Below are 23,674 nucleotides of genomic sequence, written 5' to 3' on the forward strand. Positions count from 1 at the left end.
ACAGGGTGGACTGTACTCAAGCCAGAGCTACCTGTCCTTCTCGTTTCCTCAGGTCTGTAACATTGTGGCTGGGCAGCGCTGCATTAAGAAGTTGACCGACAACCAGACTTCGACCATGATAAAGGCTACAGCTAGGTCGGCCCCAGACAGACAGGAGGAGATTAGCCGCCTGGTCAGTAGGGCTGCAGAGAAATGTATGCTTGGTTGCTCAGTCATTGGGGCCCCTGGTAGCATAGATGCTTTTCTGCCTTGGCAGGATCCTCAGGAGAACACAAGTCTGGATTTCTTGCCTGGGATTCCATAGGACTGCTCTTGTTTCTTGACCCTGTAGCTACTTGGCTTCCTATTTCTTTTTCCCTCCTGTATTACTTCCCTGTGTTATCCACTCCCACTTACTTCATTTTCCACTTTCCCCCCTTTTTTAGGGCTATTACTTGCCAGCCCCAGCTGCTCTTCAGGGCTTTCTCCTTGGGACCCAGAGGGTGAGCAGTATTGCCAAGCTGCTGCTCCCCTGAGATCCCCTTCTTTTGTCTTACAGATGAAGAATGCCAGCTACAATCTAGATCCCTACATCCAGGAATTTGGGATCAAAGTGAAGGATGACATGACGGAGGTGACAGGGCGAGTGCTGCCGGCGCCCATCTTGCAGTACGGCGGCCGGGTGAGCAGGGTCAGGGCCAGACAACATCTCTGGGGCATATGGTGGGGGGAGTTGGGTTTTGTTTCCAGGGGCTTTTGTTCCCCTACTCACCTGGCTCTACTGAGGCTCACCTGGACGCCCCCTCTGCCTATCCCCAGAACCGGGCCATTGCCACACCTAATCAGGGTGTCTGGGACATGCGGGGAAAACAGTTCTACAATGGGATTGAGATCAAAGTCTGGGCCATCGCCTGCTTCGCACCCCAAAAGCAGTGTCGAGAAGAGGTGCTCAAGTAAGGAGGGTTGGGTGTATGGGTGGAAGGGTGGGAAGGACGTTAGAGCTGCCTACCTTCCCCTACCCACAAAGAGCCAAGATTTGTTCTGTAGTCTCTTCTTTCTGACTTTTGACCCTGCTTCCCTGTTCTTTCTGGTTCAAACTTTTACCTGCTCCTTTTCTGTCCATCTGCGGTCAGAAGTCTTGATGAAGAGCTGTATCTGTGTCAGAGATGATTTCAGGGCATGAATCTCCTGAGGGGGGCCTGAATTATTTTATTGTTATAATTATTAACATTGGTAGTAAATAATAGTAGTGATGACCATAGTGTTGTACCAGCACCATACCTAATTTTATGTTCTCTCATTTCATCTTCACAGTGAGTAGGTGGTGGTATTTCCATTTTCAGGAAACTGAGGCTCAAAGAGTATCTTGTACAAGGTTTGCATATCAAGAAAGTGTCAGAGTTGGGATCAAATTAGATCTGAGGTTTCTAAGTTTCTATTCCTCATTGGAAACAAAAGCTCATCTGGTTCTCTGAGCTATTCTCTCCTATACATACAATTTTTTCATTCAAGTCCAAGTGACCTGAATTAGATGAACATGAGTTGTAAGGGCCTCTTAGCTACCTGTGGCTGAGAGACTAGGAATAGATGACAGCAATGAAGAAAATGATACAGCCAAATGGTTTAAAGGAACATTTTAGGGGAGTAATGGTCTTGGGTGAATGAATAAATAGTAAAGAAGTAACTGACTTTTCCCTGCAGTCTTATTATAATTATTATTATTATTATTTTTTTTTTTAATTTTTTTTTTTCAACGTTTATTTATTTTTTTGGGGACAGAGAGAGACAGAGCATGAACGGGGGAGGGGCAGAGAGAGAGGGAGACACAGAATCGGAAACAGGCTCCAGGCTCTGAGCCATCAGCCCAGAGCCCAACGCGGGGCTTAAACTCACGGACTGCGAGATCGTGACCTGGCTGAAGTCGGACGCTTAACCGACTGCGCCACCCAGGCGCCCCGATTTTTTTAATGTTTTATTATTTATTTTTGAGAGTGAGAGGGACAGAACACAAGTGGGGAAGGGAAAGAGAGAGAGAGGGAGACACAGAATTCAAAGCTTTCTGAACTGTCAGCACAGAGCCTGATGTGGGGCTTGAACTCACCAACTGTAAGATCATGACCTGAGCCAAAGTTGGACTCTTAACCGACTGAGCCACCCAGGCACTCCCCCTGCAGTCTTATTATTAATGAGGTATTTCAAATACCACAAAATTAACCCATTTAAAGTGTACAGTTGATTAGTGCCTGCATTCTTTTGAAGCAGTGGCTTCTTATTCACTCTGCGTCCGGAATAGGGTCAGTGCACTCCTGGGCTGAGGAAGAGCTGGTGGAGCTGACCACTTTCATTATTGACAAGGATGATAGAGCTTTGTGCCCTGGCAGGTTCAGCTGGCTTTGGGATTTTAATGAGAATTAGTTACAGTAGCACCTGATGAATGTGGGGACTCTGGCTGCCCTGCCTGTCCTTCTCCCCTCTGCTCTCACAGATGCACGACTACTACCATCATACTTACAGTTTCTTTTAAATGAGTTCCTCTTGTCTCCTTTCCTGGGTTTTTGGGACTTTAGCACCATTTGGGTCAAGCCATTCCTAGCCTCTGCCTAACATTGGAGAGTTGGCCCACAGCAATATTGGAAAGGCTCCCAGCTCTCTGCCTTTGTGTCACCTTATTGGAAGATAAATCCTTTTGTGTGCTTCTCTCTTATTCCCATGTTCAGTTCGAGAAACAATCCATTGTTTTGGATATTTTGGGGTACAGAAACTAATAAACCTAGAATCTTGGAATTGGGAGTCAGTTCATCAGACATCCCATTCTCTCAGTATCCTCAGATGCAAGGGGTAAGAATATGGCTTGTATACCTGCGTCAGTGGTACGTAGTTGGATGTTTGGTTCTAGGCTAAAGATTAAAATCTGGGAGTCTGAAGGTATGGCAGTGGATGAGATTGTCCAGGGAGAATGTAAATAGTGAACAGAAGCTAAAGACAGAACTCTGAGAATCTAGAAAGGAAATAGAGCAAAGTTCCTAACTGTGTATGAGGGATGGGATCCCCAGAGTACAGGAAAAGGCATCCTTTCTACTGAGACAGAGGGAGAAGAGGTGGCTGTGGAGGTGTATAAATTGGTAATTGGAGATGGATGAGGGTGTCCTAGGGTCAACCCTCAGCATTTTACTTCTGGCTAAAGAAGTCTTGTTACCTCAGCTGTATCACTTTTAGGACAGGATTTCAAGACCTTCTCCATTCTAGACTTCTTTAAACACATCGTGGTCCCCAGCACAGGACACAATATACCAAGTGTGATCTGGTGGTAGAGAGAAGATTGGGAATACCACTTTCTTTGAAGTAGAGACCCACTTATTAAATTTGACTTATTAAATTTGATGTTCCTTTATATCCTCAATCCTAGTTCCATTCCTGCCTTCTGATGTAGCCACTGTCATGAACTATCATGACCTTCCTATCTAATTTATATATTTTGTAAACCTATATATATATGCTTTTAAATTTTATTTTATTTTTTTTTTTTTAAAGTTTATTTATTTTTGGGACAGAGAGAGACAGAGCATGAACGGGGGAGGGGCAGAGAGAGAGGGAGACACAGAATCGGAAACAGGCTCCAGGCTCTGAGCCATCAGCCCAGAGCCCGACGCAGGGCTCGAACTCACGGACCGCGAGATCGTGACCTGGCTGAAGTCGGACGCTTAACCGACTGCGCCACCCAGGCGCCCCAAATTTTATATAATAGTATCATACTGTATTTATTTTGTGTGTGTGTTTACTAAATATGTTAAAAAATATTTATTTTCTTACTATATAGACTTTTGAATCTATCGTATTGCTATTTGTATGGTATATAATGTCCCCTAAACAATTCCTTTTATTGTCTACTTGTATATTGCTTTTAATCTGAATGTAGGATTTTCACAAGTTAAATTTCCTGCTACCTATTTCAATTTGTTACTGTATTTATGTAGTTAGATTTTTAAAAATCTACTACATATGTACCCTTTCTTCCTTTCGTAGGGCAAAGCCCTAAAGCCAAAGAAAAGAAGCTTGTTTAATTATTTGCTCTTAGGTCTCAAAGAATCAGTAGGGGAGGAGGGAATTCATTTTTACTGAGCACCTCCTGTGCTGTGATCACTGTTGGAGCTTCTTTTAATATGAGCAGAAGCCTTTCTCTTGGGCATTTGCCTATTGCTATGGACTTAGTGCACAGGAATCAATTGCTGATTGGGACAAGGTAGAGACTCAATTCCCACAGATTCTTTCTCTGGGCTCCCTTGGCTCTCTGTTTGCACCATTAAATACTTAGCAAGCTTGGTTTTGTCCTACTCAACTACAAATGTGTTTTTTACACTGGCTGTGATCATATCTCATTTATCTCAGAATCTCTCAGTGGTTATCATAGTGCTAGATACCTAAGATGGAGGCATTTATTCAGAGGTATTAAAGTGGGACTCACTGCCTCCTGTCATGATCATACTTGTGCTGCAGGAACTTCACAGACCAGCTGCGGAAGATTTCCAAGGATGCAGGGATGCCCATCCAGGGCCAGCCTTGCTTCTGCAAATATGCGCAGGGGGCAGACAGCGTGGAGCCCATGTTCCGGCATCTCAAGAACACCTACTCAGGGCTGCAGCTCATTATCGTCATCCTGCCAGGGAAGACGCCAGTGTATGGTACAGTTCTCTGGGGACAGTGATAATGAAGATAGGACTCTTCTCAGGGTAGCTCCCTGGAGGCTCCTAGGGAGGACTCAGTGTGGGTTCTTTGATCTAGCCAGAGTTCTTCCTTAATGTCATTATTCCTTTTATAGGAGAAATATCAGCCTATATGAGCCATTGAATCATCCCAGGTCCTGCTTACCTGCTCACACTCCATCCCAGTAACATTTACTGGGATCCTCTGGGTTCTGGTCTTTATGCCAGGCAAAGCTGGGCCAGATAGAGAAATGGGTCAGTCCAGACTCCTGTTCCTGGGAGTGTGTTGTCTACCAGGACATTGTAAAGCACACTCAAGTGGAATTTGTGGTGGCTCTGTAAGTGGTCTGTTGCCTGGGAATGACTTGGACTTTCTGAGAAGCTTTCTTCTCTCCCACTTTTAAGGAGAGGGGTGACAATATATAACTCTGTCACAGTTCTTTTACTCTCTTTTCCCTCCACGTCTCCAGTTTCAAAGGAAGAGCTGTTCCTCCTCTTACCTTGTTCAACCCTTGTATGCGCTTATTCCTGTCTTATCCTGCTACTTTTGGGACTTCATACCCTTTAACCCTCCAACTTCTTCAGTTTCCCCACCCAAGAGCACATTACCACAATCATGCCATCTCCTTTAGCTTTTGTCTTCCTAATTTCTTGATTTTCTTCATCATACCTTTTGAATGTGTTCTCTACATTTTCTAGGCCATTTCCTCACCAGCTACTTACTCCTTTGCGTCTTTCATCTGTCTTCTAACTTTCTCCTAAACTTCCCTTGCAGAAAGCCATCTGTGACCTTTCTCACTTCTCTTGACTTCTGATATTTTCTCCTGTCTCTCTCGAATTACTTTTGTCATTACCAGATATGCCTGGTATTTTCCAGATTTCTGTGTCCTGCCTTCTCTGTCTTTACATTCTAGTGAAATTTTCATTTATTTCAGTTGCTTAAATCATCACCTATTATTATATGCTATAATGTATTATTAAAATCTTGATCCAATCCTTTACCTCTGTCTCTCATTTGTTGCTTTTGACCTTTTTCCCGTCTATAGGAGTTTATTGATTACCTACTATGTGTGAGAAATACTGTGCTAGGTCCTAAATGCGTTGGTGAATAAAATGGATATATTGTCTGCTCTTGTAATGTGTTTTGGTGGACCATGTCTTTAGTATCTTTTCCTGTCTTTATTAGTAAGCTCTTATCTTTACTTCTTCTGTGTTTGGCATCATAATTACTTCTGAGTACCTTTATCCAAATTCTGGAGGCAGTCTGTCTTCTCGTTGCTTCATCTCCAGTGTTCTTTTTTACAGTTTTAAGATACATTCTCTGGTCTCCACCCATACTTTTCAACTTAATTTTAACATTTCTCCTTTTTCTTTTTTCATTTAAATGTTTGTTTATTTATCTTTGAGAAGGAGCACAAGTGGGGTAGGAGCAGAGAGAGAAAGAGAGCACAAGTAGGGGCAGAGAGAGGGGGAGACACAGAATACGAAGCAGGCTCCAGGATCCTAGCTGTAAGCGCAGAGCCTCATGCGGGGCTTGAACCCACAAACTGTGAGATTGTAACCTGAGCCGAAGTTGGGCACTTAACTGACTTAGCCACCCATGTGCCCCTCTTCTTAAGTCTTTCTTGAATAGGTTACTTGATGAGACCTTTTGTGACTCTGCTCCTAAAAAAAACCTTCATTGGCTCAAATTCACAAAATAAAAATTTTTCAGGGTCCGGATCTATGTTTAACTTTTCAGCTTTATCTTGTATTGTTCCCTTTGCCACACATACTGGAACGATCGCTTTTTCTGGAATTAGATAGAATTTGAAATAGATTTTAATCCTGGTGATGCCAGTTTACTGATATAGGCAAATTACCTAACCTTTCTTAGCCTCATGAATTAATTATATAAAAAGCAGCATGTATGGCTCAATTGGTTAAGTGTCCGACTCTTGATTTCAGCTCAGGTCATGATCTCAACAGTTGTGGGTTCAAGTCCCTGGTCGGACTCTGTGCTAACAGTGCAGAAACTGCTTTGGATTCTCTGTCTTCTCCTCCCCTGCTTGTGCGTGCTCTCTCTCGCTCTCTCTCTCTCTCTCTCTCTCTCAAAAATAAACGATAAAAGAAAGCAACATGTAACAGTGCTTAGCACACTGTAGATACTGTAGATGCTCATTTCTTGCCTGTGCTTTCTATTCTCTGGTTTTGCTTACCTCATTTGCCTTTGTCTAAAATATCTAAGTACTCTTCTTATTCCCCATGTTGCCCTTAAAATTCTCTCTATCCTTCAAGTCCCAGTTTAAATGTATTTATTCCAGGGGCACCTGGGCGGCTCAGTTGGTTAAGCATCTGACCTCGGCTCAGGTCATGATTTCACGGTTGTGGGTTGAAGCCCCACATCGGACTCTGTGCTGACAGCTCGGAGCCTGGAGCCTGCTTTGGATTCTGTGTCTCCCTCTCTCTCTGCCCCTTTCCCCACGTGTGCGTGCTCTCTCTGTCTCTCTGTCTCTCTCACTCTTCCTCACAAAAATAAACTTATTAATAAATATACTTATTCCCGGAAGCCATCTCTTATCCTACTTAGAGGATAAATCTTTCTGGAAATTGTATCAGGCTGCTGATCAGTTACTACCTACCTTGATATTATTTTGAGCATAGGGTAGATCTTATTTTGCTCTGAAACCTTCTTTCCTCTGCACATATAAGGTGGAACCTTCCATTGACATGATACTTAATAATTGCTTATGTAGTGAAGTTGGTTGATCTTCAGTCCAAGTCTCTCTTGGACCTTAAATTGATGGCCCTTGGATGCAAAATAAGGATACTTTTTAGGAGAACTGCCTTGAGTAATTATCCACATTTCTGGTTCCCTCCAGCAAAGGGGAGAATCCAGTATTTGTTTTGCTTGGAAAGTAGTATAATGTAGTATAGCATGCTTGGGGAGGTCAGTGCTTACTCAGAGAATTTTCCCCACCCCAGGCTCAGTAATGTTATACCTCTGTCCAGTCTCAGCCTTGATTAGGATTTTGGGCTTCTTCTACTTACATACTGTTTCTTGATTATACCACTTGGACAACTTAGCCAATTGTTTAGGAATTAAGCCAGCAGATGAGAAGAGCAGTTAGATTCTTCTAAAGACCCCTACCTTCCCTCCCTGGAGGCCAAAGCAAGGTCAGTTGCATTGTGGCTGCCCTAAGAATATAAAAGGACAGTGTGACATTTGCCCCATTCTGATCTGGTACTGTATCTCAACCTGTCCTTAGCATTTTCAACTCCATACTTTCCACTAAATTGATACTTTTGCCTTTTTTTTAAACGTAAACTTTTTATTGTAGTATACATATAGAAATCTTAAGAGTTCAGTTCACTGAATTTTTACAAAATGTCACACCAAGGTAACCAGTACCCAGTTTGGGAAACAAAACATTACTACAACCTCAGGCTGCTGGTCACTACAACTCCCCATTAGTGGTAATCACTTTTCTGGCTTCTAATATCATGGATTAGTTTTGACAGTCTTTGAACTTTATATAAATGAATTGTTTATTATGTACTTTTTGGTGTCTGGCTTTTACTCACTATTATGTTTGTGAGATTCAACATGTTTGTTTAGTTGTAGTTTGTTGCAGTTTTTCCATCATATTGAGTAAAATACAGTTTACGTGTATTTATCCATTCTACTGTCAGTGGACATATTTGCATTGTTTCCAGTTTTTACTATTATAAATAATGCCTCAGTGAACATTCTTGTACATATCCTTTGAACATATATACCCATTTCGATTGGGTGTGTATCTAGGAGGGATTTATATATATATATATATATATATATTTTTTTTTTTTTTTTGAGAGTGCACAAGCAGAGGAGGGGCAGAGGGAGAGAGAGAGAATCCTAAGCAGCCTTTTTACCCAGTGCAGAAAGACATGGGGCTTGATCCCACAACCATGAGATCATGACCTGAGCCAAAATCAAGAGTCAGACGCTCAGCCAGCTGAGCCACCCAAGCACTCGAAGAGGGAAGTGTACGCTTTACACTTAAACCAGCAGTGTATGAGACTTCTAGATATTTTATATCCTTACCCAAATTGGTATTCTCTCTTTAATTTTAGCCGTTTTTGTGGTATTCCGTAATAATTGTGTTGTGCTTTTAATTTGATTTCTCTGATGATTGATAAAGTTGGATATCTTTTTATGTCTATTGGCTATTTCAGTAGCCTCTTTTGTAAAGTGCCTGCTCAAGTCTTTCCCTTTTTTTTCTTTGCCTTAACTACTTTTTTCTTACGGATTAATAGATGTTCTTTATAATTCCTTTACTTAATACGTATGTGCATTATACATATCTTCTGTGCTTTGTGGCTTGTCTTTTTGCTTTCTTAATGGAGTCTTTTGTTGAACAGAAATTTAAAATTTTAATGTGGTTCAATTTGTGTAATATTTTTTCTTTATGGCTAGTACTTTCTGCATTCTGTTTAAGAAATCCCAAGATCATAAAATAATGGTCTATGTTTTCTTTAAAAAAATTATATATATATATATATATATAGTATAATATGTATTATATATATATATATGATTTTAACCTTTCACATATAGAACTGGTCTGTCTCCTTCAGAAACTCTTGCTTTCTTCATCTCTTGGCAGTGGTTCCTCTGCTGGTGCAAAGCCTAGAATCTCAGCCTCCTGTCCATACCTAGAATCAGCAAATGTACCCAGGGTAAAAGCAGTTGCAGAAGACAGCTCACCTTGGTGAGATTCTGTTCCTCTCTGGAGTTTTTGCCCTTCAGTTCTTGTCTGAGCACCTCTCTGCTGCCTTCAGAAGAGGATTTCTGTATTTTGTCTGGCTTTTCTGAATGTTCTCTGCAGAAGCACTGGTTTGCCACTAACTACTCCATCTCTCTTAACAGTGGAAATGATCATTTTAGCTTTTTAAACATGCTCAGTCTCTCTCATTGAAAACACACTAAATCCTTCATTGATCCCACATCTCCTCCTTGGTACTTTGTAACACCTAAATAGTTTTTGCCTTTATGCATTACCAATGTCAATCCAAAGGACGTTTCTGGTCCTTATTTTACTTGATCTTTAGTAGCATTGACTTTGTTGAACACTTGCTCCTTTTTGAAATACTCTCTCCCCTTGGCACTCATGATACAACACTGTGTTCCTCCTAGTTCTCTGTATGCTTCTCCTTTGCAGACTCATCTTCTTAAACGTTCTGCAAATATTGAGAGTTCCTCAAGATTCAGGTCTAAGCCCTCTTTTCATCTGTTCTCTTCCTTGATGATCTCTTCAATTACTGCCTGTACCTGAACAGCTGACAAATTTGCATCTCCTTTCAGACTGTTGAGCTTTCAACTAACTATTCTCATTTGTCTAGTTGATACCACTGGGATGACCAAAAGCACTTCAAACTCAAACTATCTCAAAATTACTACAAAAGCTAGAAACTTGAAGTTATCCATAAAAATTCTTTTTCCTTGCTCACATATATCATCACTGAGTCCCTTAAATATCTCTTGAAATCGGTTTCTTTCCATCTAAGCAACTGTCTTAGTACACGCTACCCTCATTTCTTGCTAGATCAGTCTAATGACCACATTCTTTCTCTTATACCATGGTTCGTTTGGTCTCCTTTTTAGTTTCGTTGGCCTTTCAATTTCTCAAACATATCTCTTAGAGTGAATTTTTGGATGGTGTTGCCTCTGCCTGAAATGTTCTCTCCCAACTCTGCCTCTCTCTCTTTTTGTTTTTTGTTTTTAATTTTTAATGTTCATTTTTGAGAGAGAGAGAGACAGAGTGCTAGTGGGGAGGGGCAGAGAGAGAGGGAGACATAGAATCCAAAGCAGGCTTCAAGCTCCAAGCTGTCAGCACAGAGCCTGACATAGGGCTCAAACCACGAGATCATGATCTGTGCTGAAGTCGGACACTTAACCAACTGAGCCACCCAGGTGCCCCACTCCGCCTCTCTTCTAAGTCCTTTTCTATCTTTAGGTTTCATTTCAATCATTACTTACTTAATCCTTTCCTGACTGGGTTATTGCCTGCTATTAAATGCTCTCATAGCTTCATGAAGTTTTCTGTTGTAGCATTGATCATTTTACTTTTCATGACTTAAGATTAGTCACTAGAAAGTAACCTCTGATTAGTGACCCTATGTGTTTCTGGTTATCATTGTGTTCCTACCACCTCATATACTACCTGACATCTAATCAGCATTCAGTAAATATTTGTTGAATGCACTAATCACTTCTCTCCCTGCTCATAGCTGAAGTGAAACGTGTTGGAGATACACTCTTGGGAATGGCTACACAGTGTGTGCAAGTGAAGAATGTGGTCAAGACCTCGCCTCAGACCCTGTCCAACCTCTGCCTGAAGATCAATGTCAAACTTGGTGGCATTAACAACATCCTAGTCCCACACCAGCGGTATGAACTCTATTGCCCACTTGCCTTGCCAAGCAAGGTATCATGGTGGGGACTGACAAAGAGATAGGACCCTGGCCAGGGAGAATCAATCAGACACAAAGGAGAGGTGACCAAAATGAGTGCTAGATGGTGCCAGGAGAAGACTCAACTCCTCACTATTTGTTTTCTCTTCTTTGTTTAGCTCTGCCGTCTTTCAACAGCCAGTGATATTCCTGGGAGCAGATGTTACACACCCCCCAGCAGGGGATGGGAAAAAACCTTCTATCACAGCAGTGAGTGATACTCTCCAGCTTCTTCTTAAGGTTCTCATCTTAGCTCTGAAGACTACACATAATCTCCTTCCCTCAGCTCTTATGCTTGACCCTTCAGAAGAACTTTTTTTCAGCTGGTCATCCCCATTAACCACTCCCTTGGTATCTTCATAAAACTGACTCTGTATGGTATCTGTTTTTCAGAGAAAGCAGTGGGAGTGTAGGCAGTGGCCAGAGACTTTGCCTAGTCTACATCACTCTTGCTCTGTGTTCAAATTTCTCTCTCTCTCCATGCCCACTTTGGGGATATGGGAAAGACCATGTCTCTTCTCTGAGATCCTTTTTAAGGTGGTTACTTAGTTGCTGGGATTGTCCTTTCCTCTTTCCCATCCCTACCCCTGATCCATCTAATAGATTAGATGGTTTTCTAGTCCCTCTCCCGACTTCTTTGCTCCCTGTCCCTGGAGCAGGGAATTACAAATTGCTAGAGGGATCAGGCTTACCTTCCCACTTCTCTTTCCTCAACTCTCAAGTTTCTCTAGGCAGATTGGGATAATCTCAGTAAATGCAGGGAAATCCTATAATGTGCTTATTGTTGTTTTCCTTGTGGTCATCCATCCTAGGCTCTGGCCCCTACCCACTTTGAAAATGATATTGTTTGTACCTCCTGCAAGAACACTCTTCACCACAATTCCTGGGTAGATTCACACTTGAATTGAGAAAAGGACAAACTTATGGCTCATTGAGGCCACTCTTTGAGCTAGTAGTGCCTTCACATGCTCCCCTGCAAGGGGTAAGAACTGAACTAATCAAGTACTTACTGTGGGTTCTATGCAAGGTGTTTTATATGTACCACAGTAACACTGTAAGCAGGTAGCATTCTTATCTCCATTCGAGAGGAGGAAAAAGATCAGTTTTTTTTTTTGCTAAGAAGCTTTCTCCAAATCTATGTCCTGACAGTACTGGGAGAGTGGAGGTTCTGGGAGCTGATCCTGCCTCTTTGATTGTTAGGTGGTAGGCAGTATGGATGCCCACCCCAGCCGTTACTGTGCTACTGTGCGGGTGCAGCGACCCCGGCAAGAGATCATTGAAGACTTATCCTACATGGTGCGTGAGCTGCTCATCCAGTTCTACAAGTCCACCCGTTTCAAGCCTACCCGCATTATCTTCTACCGAGATGGGGTTCCTGAAGGCCAGCTCCCCCAGGTAGGGTCCAAAGTAGGTGGTGAAAACCTTCATGTTGGGGCCAGAGGGCCTAATGGGTGCAGAGAGTACTGGTGTGTTTTTTAGGCTATTGGCATCAGGAGGGGCTACTTCTTTGAGAGCTTTGCTTATTGGCAATAGGCTTGGGAGCAGAGATCACAACTGAGAGGTGGTATGTACAAGCATCTATAGACCTTTCTTTTAACAGAAGACCCTCAGTGCCTATATACTAGTTGGTTCATGTTGAAGTCTGATTCTTTAGACTGGTAGTTCTCAGAACTTTAGCATGCGTGAAGATCACCTGAAGGGCTTGTTACAGTAGTTTGCAGGGCTCTAAGAATTTCCTATTCAGTGAGTCTAGGATGGTTCCTGGAATTTGTAGTTCTGACAAATTCCTAGGTAGGCGATGCTGCTGGTCTAGAGGCCACACTTTGACAACCACTGCTGTTGACCTTCATAATGTTCCTCCTATTTCTCCCTGCCAAGCCTTCATATTCTCTTGTTTAGAGTAGTATAATGAACTGGTCTCCTTGACTACCGTTTAATAGTAATATTGGGTACCACTTACATACTATGAATTGTAGTAAGCACTTCATATGTGTTCTGTTTAATGCCTAGAATAATTCTATGAAATAAGAATAATTATTATCCCATTTGACAGATGAAACTTGAGGCTCGGCAATGTTAAATAATTTCTTCAATGTCAGCCAAGCTAAACAGTGATGGAACTGGAATTCAGACAAATTGGTCCTTGATTCCAGAGTCTATGCTCTTAACTATTATGCTCAATTTTCTCTAAGTCATCCAGTGTTCCCTAAAATAGCAGACAAATTTTTCCTATCATTTCTCTGTTCAGGAACATCTAGTGGCTTCACCTAGCCTTGGGTTAAAATTCAAACTGCTTAGTAAAGCAATCAGCAGTTATGAAGCCCCTACTAGATTTTCTTTTTTTAAAGCTTTTTTTCCCCTAAGTTTATTTATTTTGAGACAGAGAGACAGAGAGTGCATGCAAGTCGGGGAGGGGCAGAAAGAGAGAGAATCCCAAGCAGGCTCTGCACTCTCAGCATGGAGCCCGATGTGGGGCTCGAACTCAAGAACCACGGGATCATGACCTGAGCTGAAGTCGGATGCTTAACCAACGTAGCCACCCAGGTGCCCCCTACTAGGTTTTCTATGTTTTTACTTAATTAATCTGTTTTACTCTTTGCAATGGTTTTGTGAGGCTGATCTTACTAGTAACTTTAGTAGATGTGGAGAAAATGAGACTTAGAAGAGTTAAGTAGCTTGCTCACAGGAATACAGCCAGATAAAGCTTGAGTTTAAACCTATTTCTAATTGATTTCCATTGTATCCATTTCTGCCATACAGTTTTGACCCCCTATATCTGACATCTAAGGCCACAAGGCAACTATTGCATATGGTTGTTTACCTTCTTTAGCTAGTCCATTTTCTTCTTTGTAGGACTGAATTCATCTACTACTTCTGTACCAATTCCTGAACTGTGTGTCTGCTCTTCTCTGATGGTCTCAGCTCCATTCTTGGAGCTCACAGGGGAATTCCTTTTATCTTTCTAAACCTGAAATTTACCTTACTTTGGGCATTGTGATTATAGTGATGTTTGTGTATTTTGTTTCTGTGTCTTGACATTAGGTCTCTTTATGCATAGGAACCAGGTGAGTATTCTCTGCTGATACCAAGCCTCCCAGCCAAGGCTTTATAGCAGCATATCAGGTGAACTGAGGATAAGGCTGATTTTGGCAGGAAGAGGCTGTCCTTACTAATGGTTGGGTGTTAGCTTATAAAGGGACGCTGAGCAAAAAGCCATATTACAAATGGCAACCACTTAGTTCAGAAAAATGTGACTCAAGAGGAGCTGTATGTCTCTTTGTCTCTCTCCTTACCCTGTGCCTAGATCCTCCACTATGAGCTGCTGGCCATTCGTGATGCCTGCATCAAACTGGAAAAGGACTACCAGCCTGGGATCACTTATATTGTGGTGCAGAAACGCCATCACACCCGCCTTTTTTGTGCTGACAAGAATGAGCGAGTGAGTGAGAAATTGAGGAAACCATCCATACCTTTGTCCTGTCTCCCTTCTCTTAATGTGGAAGAAGGCCTTGAGATAAATCTGGGGATTTAGTCCTTGGTCTGTCTATCCTCCCTGGCCCTTTCCCCCTAGGGCTCTTGTCCTTCCTCTGCCGCTTTCTTCCCTTTTTTCTCTCTTTCTCCCCTCCTTCCCTTATACTTTCTCTTCCTCTTTCTAGCTTTCTGGCCTATAGACCCTATATAGACCAGCTCCCAGAGAAAAGAAAGGGAACTACCATTCATTGAACTTGTCCTATATGCCAGACATTGCACAAAGGTGTCTTCCTCACAGCAGCCCTGTGAGTTAGGTACCATTATTAGCTGGAGTTTAACCTCAGAAAAGTTAAATGACTTGCTGAGATCACACAGCTTATAAATGGTGAAACCAGCACTTAACCACAGGTCTGTGTGACAGGAGAAGTCCATTATTTTAAGATCTAGTACCCTCTGGGAACAGAGATTTTGGTGGAATCAGAGTAGGATTGAGTCAGAACCCTTCTTAGGGCCAAGCAGATCTTGGGATCTTGGTTGTCTTTTCTCTGTACAGATTGGGAAGAGTGGTAACATCCCAGCTGGGACAACTGTGGACACCAACATCACCCACCCATTTGAGTTTGACTTCTATCTTTGCAGCCACGCAGGCATCCAGGTAGTCGGGCTATGTCCTGGGGTTTCCAGTGGGTCAAAGATGAATTGATTATTCCCACTGCCTGTAGAATATATCAGTCATCACTGAGTGGCATTCAGAACAGGATTATTCTCTTAATAAGCCTTTAGCATACTTGAACAGAAGTACGTTTTGAATGTCTTAGGCAGGTTGCCCATAACAAGGGTATTTTTATGACATAGGTGGCTTTGTGTCTGCCTATTCCTGAGTGGATCTTCCAACCCAACTACACTTGTAACAGTGATCCTGTTCCTTAGCATTGGCTGTCCCCTCTGCCCAGTCTGGGGCCCCTCACCTTCCTATCTTCCCAGGGTACCAGCCGACCATCCCATTACTATGTCCTTTGGGATGACAACCGTTTCACAGCGGACGAGCTCCAGATCTTGACATACCAGCTGTGCCACACTTATGTACGATGCACACGCTCCGTCTCTATCCCAGCACCTGCCTACTATGCCCGTCTGGTGGCTTTCCGGGCACGATACCACCTAGTGGACAAGGAGCATGACAGGTGAGGCCTGGGATCAAGCTGGCTTCCCATTTGCTTCAGCCTCGGGTACCAGACCCTCTCAACATTCCTTGGGCAGAAGGAAACGAATATTGTACAATTTGACGTCCTTGGGCTCTTCTGCCCAGATCTGGGTTGGGGTTTTCTCATAAGGTGGTATGGGAATTGGTACCTGGGGGAATGGATTAGCAGTAGCTCAGTGCACCAGGAAGGACTTGTTTCATTTTTGCTTTTCAGTGGAGAGGGGAGCCACATATCGGGGCAGAGCAATGGGCGGGACCCCCAGGCCCTGGCCAAAGCCGTGCAGGTTCACCAGGATACTCTGCGCACCATGTACTTCGCTTGAAGGCAGAACGCTGTTACCTCACTGGATAGAAGAAAGCTTTCCAAGCCCCAAGAGCTGTGCCGCCCAAATCCAGAGGAAGCAAGGAGGAGGAGGAGGGAGGGTAGGGAGGAGCTCAGAAGGCCTTGTTTCCTTCTTTCTACGAAGGGGGCGAAAGGGTGGGGGACAGGGCCAGTAAGCCAGACCACCAGCCAGAAATTTCTGATGTCCACCTCATGACCCCCACCCCTCACCCATCTTGTCACATCTGGCCCTGACCCCACTGGACCAAGAGGGGCAGCACTGGTGCCCGCCATACACACAGGTGTCTCTTGTGACTCACAGTGCTAAAGACTCATGCCTGACAGCTTGGTAAGGTCGGCTCTGCAGCCCCGCGGACAAAAGCTGGTAGGTTTGGGTTTGATACTTTAGATGGGAGAGTGAGGGGCTTAAAAAAGTGGGTGGGAGGAGGGAAGGATTTTTTAGGAGCCTTAATCAGAAAAGGTCTAGATTTGTTTAAGAGGAAAAACGAAACCAGACCCAGATCAATATTTTAGAATACTAGATGTTTTAATGGGTTGAAAATCCAGTTTGTAGGAAGATTTTTAATGCTAATGGTTTTGGTTGACCCTCCCCCAGCTGCCACCCCCTTTCCATTATTCCTTTCTCTCCACTTTTTCTACCCCACCTTACACCTCCTCCCTGACAGACATCCAGCCCCTAGTAAGACTTAAGGCACTATGGCACTTAGCTCTGAAGTGACACGACCCTGTCTTCCTTCCGCCTACTGGTGGGTAACCAGTGCCTTCCCTGTAACGGTAATGCTGCAGAACTGCAACCTTTTGTACCTTTCTTTGGGGGGGATAGGGTGGGGGTGGGAGAGGAGGTAGGTGGGGAAGAAATACCCTTAACCCAACAAGCCTCCAACCAGAGCGCCAGCTATTTTGCATTCGAAGGAATTGACTTCCATATTCATTAAGCTTTTAAAAAGACCACAACCTCAAGATGGTTAAAATCCATTGACATTTGCACTTTCAGACATGACAAGTCTTGGAGCTGCTGAGATGACTGGCCCCTGGCCTTTCCATTTACACCTCCTGTTCTTCCTGTCCCCCCGGTTTCCCCACCTGCCTGGATCTGGAGTTACTTTCATAGCATTTCTCACTCTTGGCTTCTTTTTTCCCCTGATGGTCAAGTTGCTTATGTTTCAATATTTCTTAACTGGGGTGTCTTATAACAAATGATCTTTAGGTCTAAAATAAGAAAAAAAGAGCAAAAACTAAATGTTATTTTTATACCATAACTTGAGTCTATTGCCAAAATCTGGAAATCCCTCCCATGCCCAATAAGTTTACATCCCAGAAACATTGAGCCATCAGAAGGAACTATGTACCTGACTTGTTCTTTGGCCTGGCTAGGTAGGGGATGGTTATCTCCCTAAGGTGGGGCTCAGGCTCCATCCTTCCCCTGTGCAGATAATATCTTTTTCTTGCTATAGGATCCCTCTTCTGCACTGCCCTGCACTCTTTCCTGCAAGTTGCATCTTTCCTTTCTCTGGTCCTCTGACACTTTGGCTCATCACAGATTCCAGTGTGTCCTGTGGACAGGCTGGGGGATTTTGCTGCTCCCTATTGCTTCTGTTTACACAAATGAATTTTTCCCGGTTTCCCACTAGGGCATGTGAGTGGGTGGCGTGGGCCTTTGTTTTGTTTTGTTTTTTGTTTTTTGTCTCCCTGGATAGAGGTTGGGTTTGGCTGTCTTGCAGAACTGGAAAAGTAGGGGGTTTCTAGCTTGGTGCCTACTGGCCTTGAGGCAAGGCCCCCTCTTTCCTTAACTGTTAATTTTTTCCTGTCCCACTGCTTGGGATGAGGAGTTGCAGCTTCAGTGTGGAAGTTCCTCTTTAAGGAGCCTGAGTTTGGGTTTACCCCAATCTGGTGATGAAGCCATGACACTTTAGACCTAGCTCAGGCTTGGAGGCTGGTCTGGATCCGGGCCTGTGCGCTTAGAGCTACCATTTCCCCTCCCCAGCAGCCCTTGTACAGACCCAGATTTGCTATGCAAAACAGTCTATCCCAGGTTCTGTTCTGGTTGGCTACTTTGTTCAGCAACTTCACAAAACGTAGCACAAACATTGATTATGGAGAAGGCATCAGGACTGTTGAGTAACTCCTCCTTTACTTCTTTCCTACTGGCTACAGTATGGGATGCCCCATGGGCACAGCCCAGCTGAAGAACAGAATGGAGGGCTCTGGGAGGAGGCAGCTCACTGGAGAGCCTACATTCCTTACACAAGTGCCTAAAGAGAGTGATGCCAACACTCCATCTGCCCTGTCCATCGCCTTCATATACTGTCTACTTCGTGTTCAGTCACCCTTTGGGGAGGGGAGCTCTCTTGGGACAATGGGCTCTGCATGTTCTCTTCTTGGGTGCATTTTGGGGCTGGGATCAGGGCACTGTTCCTGGAGGGTCCAGTCATTCACCAGCATTTGCAAATATCCATAGGGAGCTGGTGGTAGCCACCTACTCTCAGCAACAAGTTTATGTTCTCTCCTTTTTCTCTCTTTGCCTCACTCTCTCCATTTGGGTTTTGAGCTGGGGCTTGCAATGCATTTTTTAGCCCTTTGGCATTGCACATGCTGTTCAAGAAATAAGCAAGAGAAGCAATTTGGGCGATGGCAAGAAAATAACCTCTTGCTCTGAATTTTTTTTTTTTTTTAATCTTTGAGACTTGAAAAATACTTTGACCTTGATGATTATTCTTGTTTGAAAGATGGTGCATGCAGATTGAGAAGTGGTGTTAGCAACAAGCTTTGGCTTTCTTGGATTTGGTTTAAGTGGTGCTTCTTACTTGTGCTCTGAGGAAGTGTTGGGGGACCCCAGCCTCATCCTCTTGGACAGGTCTCTTGCTCCCTTCGTTTTACTCTTTTGCCTCTCTTTTCTACTTTTCTCTTTCCTTGGGATCCTTTTCCCTTTTTCAATTCACTAAGCTTGTTTGCTGGCCTGCCTGCCTATGTGATGATGAATTCTCTGCATGGCTACGATAATCCCACTGTTAGCTAGCACAGTCAGGCTTAGCTTCTTGGCTACAGACAACCAACAATCTGTTCCCCAAGCCCAGTAATGTCCTCTCTGGGCTGGACTGCCATCAAAGTTACTCAGCAGGCATGCCTACCTGGCATGAAATCAGGGGGCTTCTGATAACTTCCACACGTGTCCACTCCTTGGAGTAGGTTTCTCTCATTGCTTTTTCTGGATCTGGTTCCATTTCTCTCTACATGGGACCTCCCTTTTCTGAAGACATCCTAGAGTTGAGCTACTTGGTTTCCAGGGTTGGAGGGTTAGGGGGATGGACATAGGGGAAGAAGAGAGTGATGGGAAGAGAATGGAGAGAATTTGGATAAAAGATGGGAAAGAGCACTGTTCGTTGATCATTTTTCTAGTCCAGTCTGACCCATTGGGGGTTGAGGTGCTACTGCTGAACTCAGGATAAGCCTGGAGTTGTTGTTGTTCATGGGAACTTAGGCTTAGAATAATGTTGAAGAAGAAAGTATCTAAAAGCGTGAAACCTCCCTAAAAAGCTCCTGGTTCCCATCTACTAGATAGCTCCTCTGTGGCCTCCTGTTTGGCTAAACAACAATGTTCTTGGATAGTTTGGGGTGTTTTTCTTTTTTATTTTTTTGTCCAGAATTCAGTAAATGAGGCTGACACTCAGGATGGGCATCCAAGGGGACATTTTGACTTCTTAGCTGGCCCATGGGTTATCTGTCTACAAGGCTGGCGAGGCAGTGTTTTAAACCTGGCGTCATGTGTAACAAAGAAGAATGGAAAGTTCCTTCCCTTTCAGGGTGGAAAGTCCTCTCAAACTAGCCAAAATGCAGTTTTGGAAACTACATTGGGGGAAGTTATTTTTTATATTTACTGGGCCTAGGCCAATCTAGGATGGTAGCTGGGATGCCTTCCTTCTTAAAGTCTGATCATGGCAGGGATATGCAGGGCACTCTTTCCTATTTAGCCTTCTAAGCAGATTGGGGAGAAGGGATTCTCTGGTTTTCTCTTCCCTCCCCCCACCCCCTCCTTTTATTAGGACTTGCCTTCTCCCTGGGCAGGGAGAGAGGCTAGGTTGGTGCTCTCCCCTTACTCTATTCCTACTGACTTAGAACCTCCGGCTGCTGTTTGGGAGCCTAAGAAAGGGAGTGGAGGTAATGGGCTCAAAACAAAACAGAATAAGGTGGGGAGGGCAAAGTTCCTTCTTTAAAAAGGAAAATAGGAAACTCTCCAAGGATTGTGCAAGTAAAGACAATGTGTCGAATGCACTGAGTCCCCTGGTGTAGTAGCAATAAGGAATAATGAAATGACTTTCCTGTGCACAGTCCAACCTGATTGGTGTGTGATGTTGCACTTAGCAGCCATCTGGTGGGCATGTGTGACTACTCTGGGTTTCACTTTAGTTTCTAAACTTTTTATCCCTCTCAAGTCCAGCATGGATGGGGAAATGTCCCTGAAGCCCCACAGCTGTGTACTTGTTTGCATTTGTTTCCCTTTGAGACTTGTGTTTGTGTCCTGCTTTGAGCTGTACCTTGTCCAGTCCATTGTAAAATTATCCCAGCAGCTGTAATGTACAGTTCCTTCTAAAGCAAGCAACAGCAGCAGCACAATTCTGTGTTTTATAAAGACAACAGTGGCTTCTATTTCTAAAGTGCGGTCTCTCTCTCTCTTTTCCCCCACCCCCATTAGCAAAGCAAACTGTTGGGATTAATTATATGTGATAGATTTTAGGTTAGAGTAATAGATTGTTATAAGAGCAGAACCATTACTTCTAGAGGAAAATGGATAAAAAACACCAGAGTATTGAAACTGCAGATTGTATGTAATCATACGTCACAAGGCCTCCGTTTATTCTTCATTCAACAAACCATGTAAAGCACTGTGTCCAGCAGTGTTGTTAGGGGAGATGGCAAACATAATTCAATAAGGAGGAAAACCATGTCTCTCTCCTTAAGGAGCTTAAAGTTTGGTGGTGGTGGGTGGGTATGAGTGGCCAAATGGTTCCCTGGTACAGGAGAGAAATGATGAAGGACTGAAACAAGGCTATAAGGCTATACACCAGTGAAGATAGGAAAGGGAAGATTTTTGAGAGACACTCAGAAAGAATTAATAGGACTCGATAGATGGTGAAAGAGGAATAGACACTAATGCTCAGGTTTCTGCTTGAGCAATGAGTATATCGGGACATTCTTCTAACCAAGACTAGGGGAGAAGGGAGACTAGACGGAAGGTGGTGAATTTTGTGAAGACAGTTAGCCTTGTATAGACGGAGTTTGGAGGTTCCCATGAGGCAACAATTTTAAGGTTTCCAGTAAACACTTATATTTTGGTGCTCAGGGAAGACTATAAAACTGTAGTTGTAGATAATGGGATTCATACTCCTATATATGGTAGGTAAAGCCATAGGAATAAACAAAATAGCTTAGAAAAAGAGCGAGAAAAACATAGTATCCCGTTCTGGAAACACAATTTAAAGGATGAAGACAGGAAGCTGAACCTAAGAAGACAGTCAAATCACTAGTAGATACCTTGTATATTTTTTACTTAATGAGGTAGGAGAAAAAAGAGAATGGAATAGGATCCAAGAAGGGCGTAATCAACAACATGAACTGCTGCAGTGAGGAGGAGGTATTTTTTTTCTACTCAGTTTACCATCCTCCACCCCATCTTCTCTGGGATCTTATAACTATATGGTCATTCAGTATTTCTTGAAAATGAGCATTGAAAAAACCTAATTTAAATAAAGCTAAGTCTAGGACTTCGAGTTGTTCATCACAACCACCACTTCCACCTCCAGCTTCCTCCTGTCCTCAGGAGTTACTTGTAAAAGAATAAAATAAACAAACCTAATTTTGTTCCTAACCAGTGTCATAGATGGTGTTCCAGTGCACTCGATAGCACTTAGCAGCTTGCTCTATTTATTTTCATGACTTGCTTTCTCCAGAGCCTATGAACTCTTAGGAGCAGAAACTACATTCTGTTCATTTTTTTTGTCATCTCAAGGCCATAGAATATATATCTAGGGATCAATATTTGTGAATAGAATTGAAATGATCTAGAAATTTTTGGTTTGTGAGTACAGAGGGGGGAGTCAAGAAGTGATATTGAGTGCACAGGATGGACTCAGCATTCCTGACTCTTCAGGTAAGCAGAAACTTAACCAGATTACCATCATCTTTCTTACTCTCGTCCCAACTTGGCGATTCTGTGGTTTTGTACCTCAAGCTGATGGTACAATTGTCAAGCATGTAAGTTCTGGCATTCCTCCCTGGTAGTGCTAGAGCACTGTTATTTCTGTGTAATGGAGGAAGATGGCTCAGAGATGGATTCTGGCACAAGGCCCAGTGAGAAATTTTCAGTGGCAGCTAGTGTGTACATAAATGGGCCTAACATTCCTCTGGAGGCCAAGTGTTGTGACTTCAAATTGCAAAGCTAACCTGTGTCTACCACCTGTCAGATTCCCTTGAGAGCAAGCCGACCGTACCCAGCTCCTTTTCAGCAACGAGGGTTAGTGAGGTTGATCAAACTTGAGCAAATTGGAACATGGAGAGTTGTCCCAGTTAAAATAAAACTTAAAGTAAATCTATGCCCCTCAATGAAGCAGAAACAAAGTATTTAGCAGAGTAAGTGGGAGGATGATCATTATGACACATTTTTGTGACAAATTTCAGTTTTAGAAATGGATGTTCAAAGATTTCAGAATTTGCCTCTTGGTTGCTTACTCAAGAGAAAAAGACAGTGGGAACCTAAGGCCTAATTTGTTTGGTCCTGGAGCTCAAGCTTTTTTTTTTTTTTTTTTTGAGTTAAAGCTTGTCCTAACATCCCTGGACATCCCTCTTTAGTATTGGTGGAGCAGCCTTTCCTTTGCCCTGTCAATTGGCAACATACACTGTAGCACATTCTTATCTAGGAAGTGCCTTGTAACAAAATGAGGCTATTTGTTGGGTATCTCTTGGCTTAGCAAAACCCAAAATCTCCTGGCAATTAGGGTTTGGTGGCTAAATGAAACAGTTATGTAGTGCAAAGAGAGGACTGGTTTCAAAAGTTCTGAGCCTGGGCCATCCCCAGACTGCTGCCTGTACTGCTTGAATGGAAAGTAGCATTAAATTGTAGCGGATAGCTCACCTATTTGTTTCTAGCTTTTAAGCCAGTTTATTCCTCTGGCTATAGGCTGAGGAAATGTGGCAAGCTTAGAAGCCGCAGAGCATGACAGAAGCATTCCTTTAAACTATCAAGGAGGAACTGGGAAAGTGGACTTGCTGGGGATGAGGTACATTTAAAAGTTCTCCACTTAGCGCCACAACTGCCTTCCCCAGGATACCATTTCAAGGTTTTTTTAGACCATTGTGGTTTACCCTGTAGGAACAGACTGTCCCTTTGTTCTAGACTGCAGAAGCTTCAGCACTATCCTCTTGGCAATGTCTTTTTGGGACAAAGAAGCCAATTGGGACCTTTCTAGGGAGCCCTCTGTCCCTCTTCCCCACTTTCTGAAGGCGAGGAAC

The 23,674-nt window shown here is 43.3% G+C and overlaps 1 protein-coding gene across 5 annotated transcripts in view; it reads left to right on the top strand.

Annotated features, from left to right (window-relative positions):
- The window catches only part of AGO1 (argonaute RISC component 1), a 37,902-nt gene extending 15,868 nt beyond the window's left edge, over positions 1-22,034 (top strand). For 2 of the 5 annotated variants that reach the window (XM_045476697.1, XM_045476701.1), the window contains 11 exons: positions 53-172; positions 539-670; positions 799-932; positions 4,474-4,658; positions 10,932-11,091; positions 11,273-11,393; positions 12,354-12,548; positions 14,458-14,592; positions 15,178-15,279; positions 15,609-15,808; positions 16,043-22,034. In XM_045476697.1, coding sequence (XP_045332653.1) covers positions 53-172; positions 539-670; positions 799-932; positions 4,474-4,658; positions 10,932-11,091; positions 11,273-11,393; positions 12,354-12,548; positions 14,458-14,592; positions 15,178-15,279; positions 15,609-15,808; positions 16,043-16,151 — 1,593 coding nt within the window. In that variant the 3' untranslated portion in view covers positions 16,152-22,034. The remainder of the gene's footprint in view (positions 1-52; positions 173-538; positions 671-798; positions 933-4,473; positions 4,659-10,931; positions 11,092-11,272; positions 11,394-12,353; positions 12,549-14,457; positions 14,593-15,177; positions 15,280-15,608; positions 15,809-16,042) is intronic. The other 3 variants (XM_045476700.1, XM_045476699.1, XM_045476698.1) reach the window with 3 other exon arrangements.
- Positions 22,035-23,674: the final 1,640 nt, after the last annotated feature.

Source organism: Leopardus geoffroyi, chromosome C1 (assembly GCF_018350155.1).
Source record: "Leopardus geoffroyi isolate Oge1 chromosome C1, O.geoffroyi_Oge1_pat1.0, whole genome shotgun sequence".
NCBI classification, from domain to species: Eukaryota; Metazoa; Chordata; class Mammalia; order Carnivora; family Felidae; genus Leopardus; species Leopardus geoffroyi.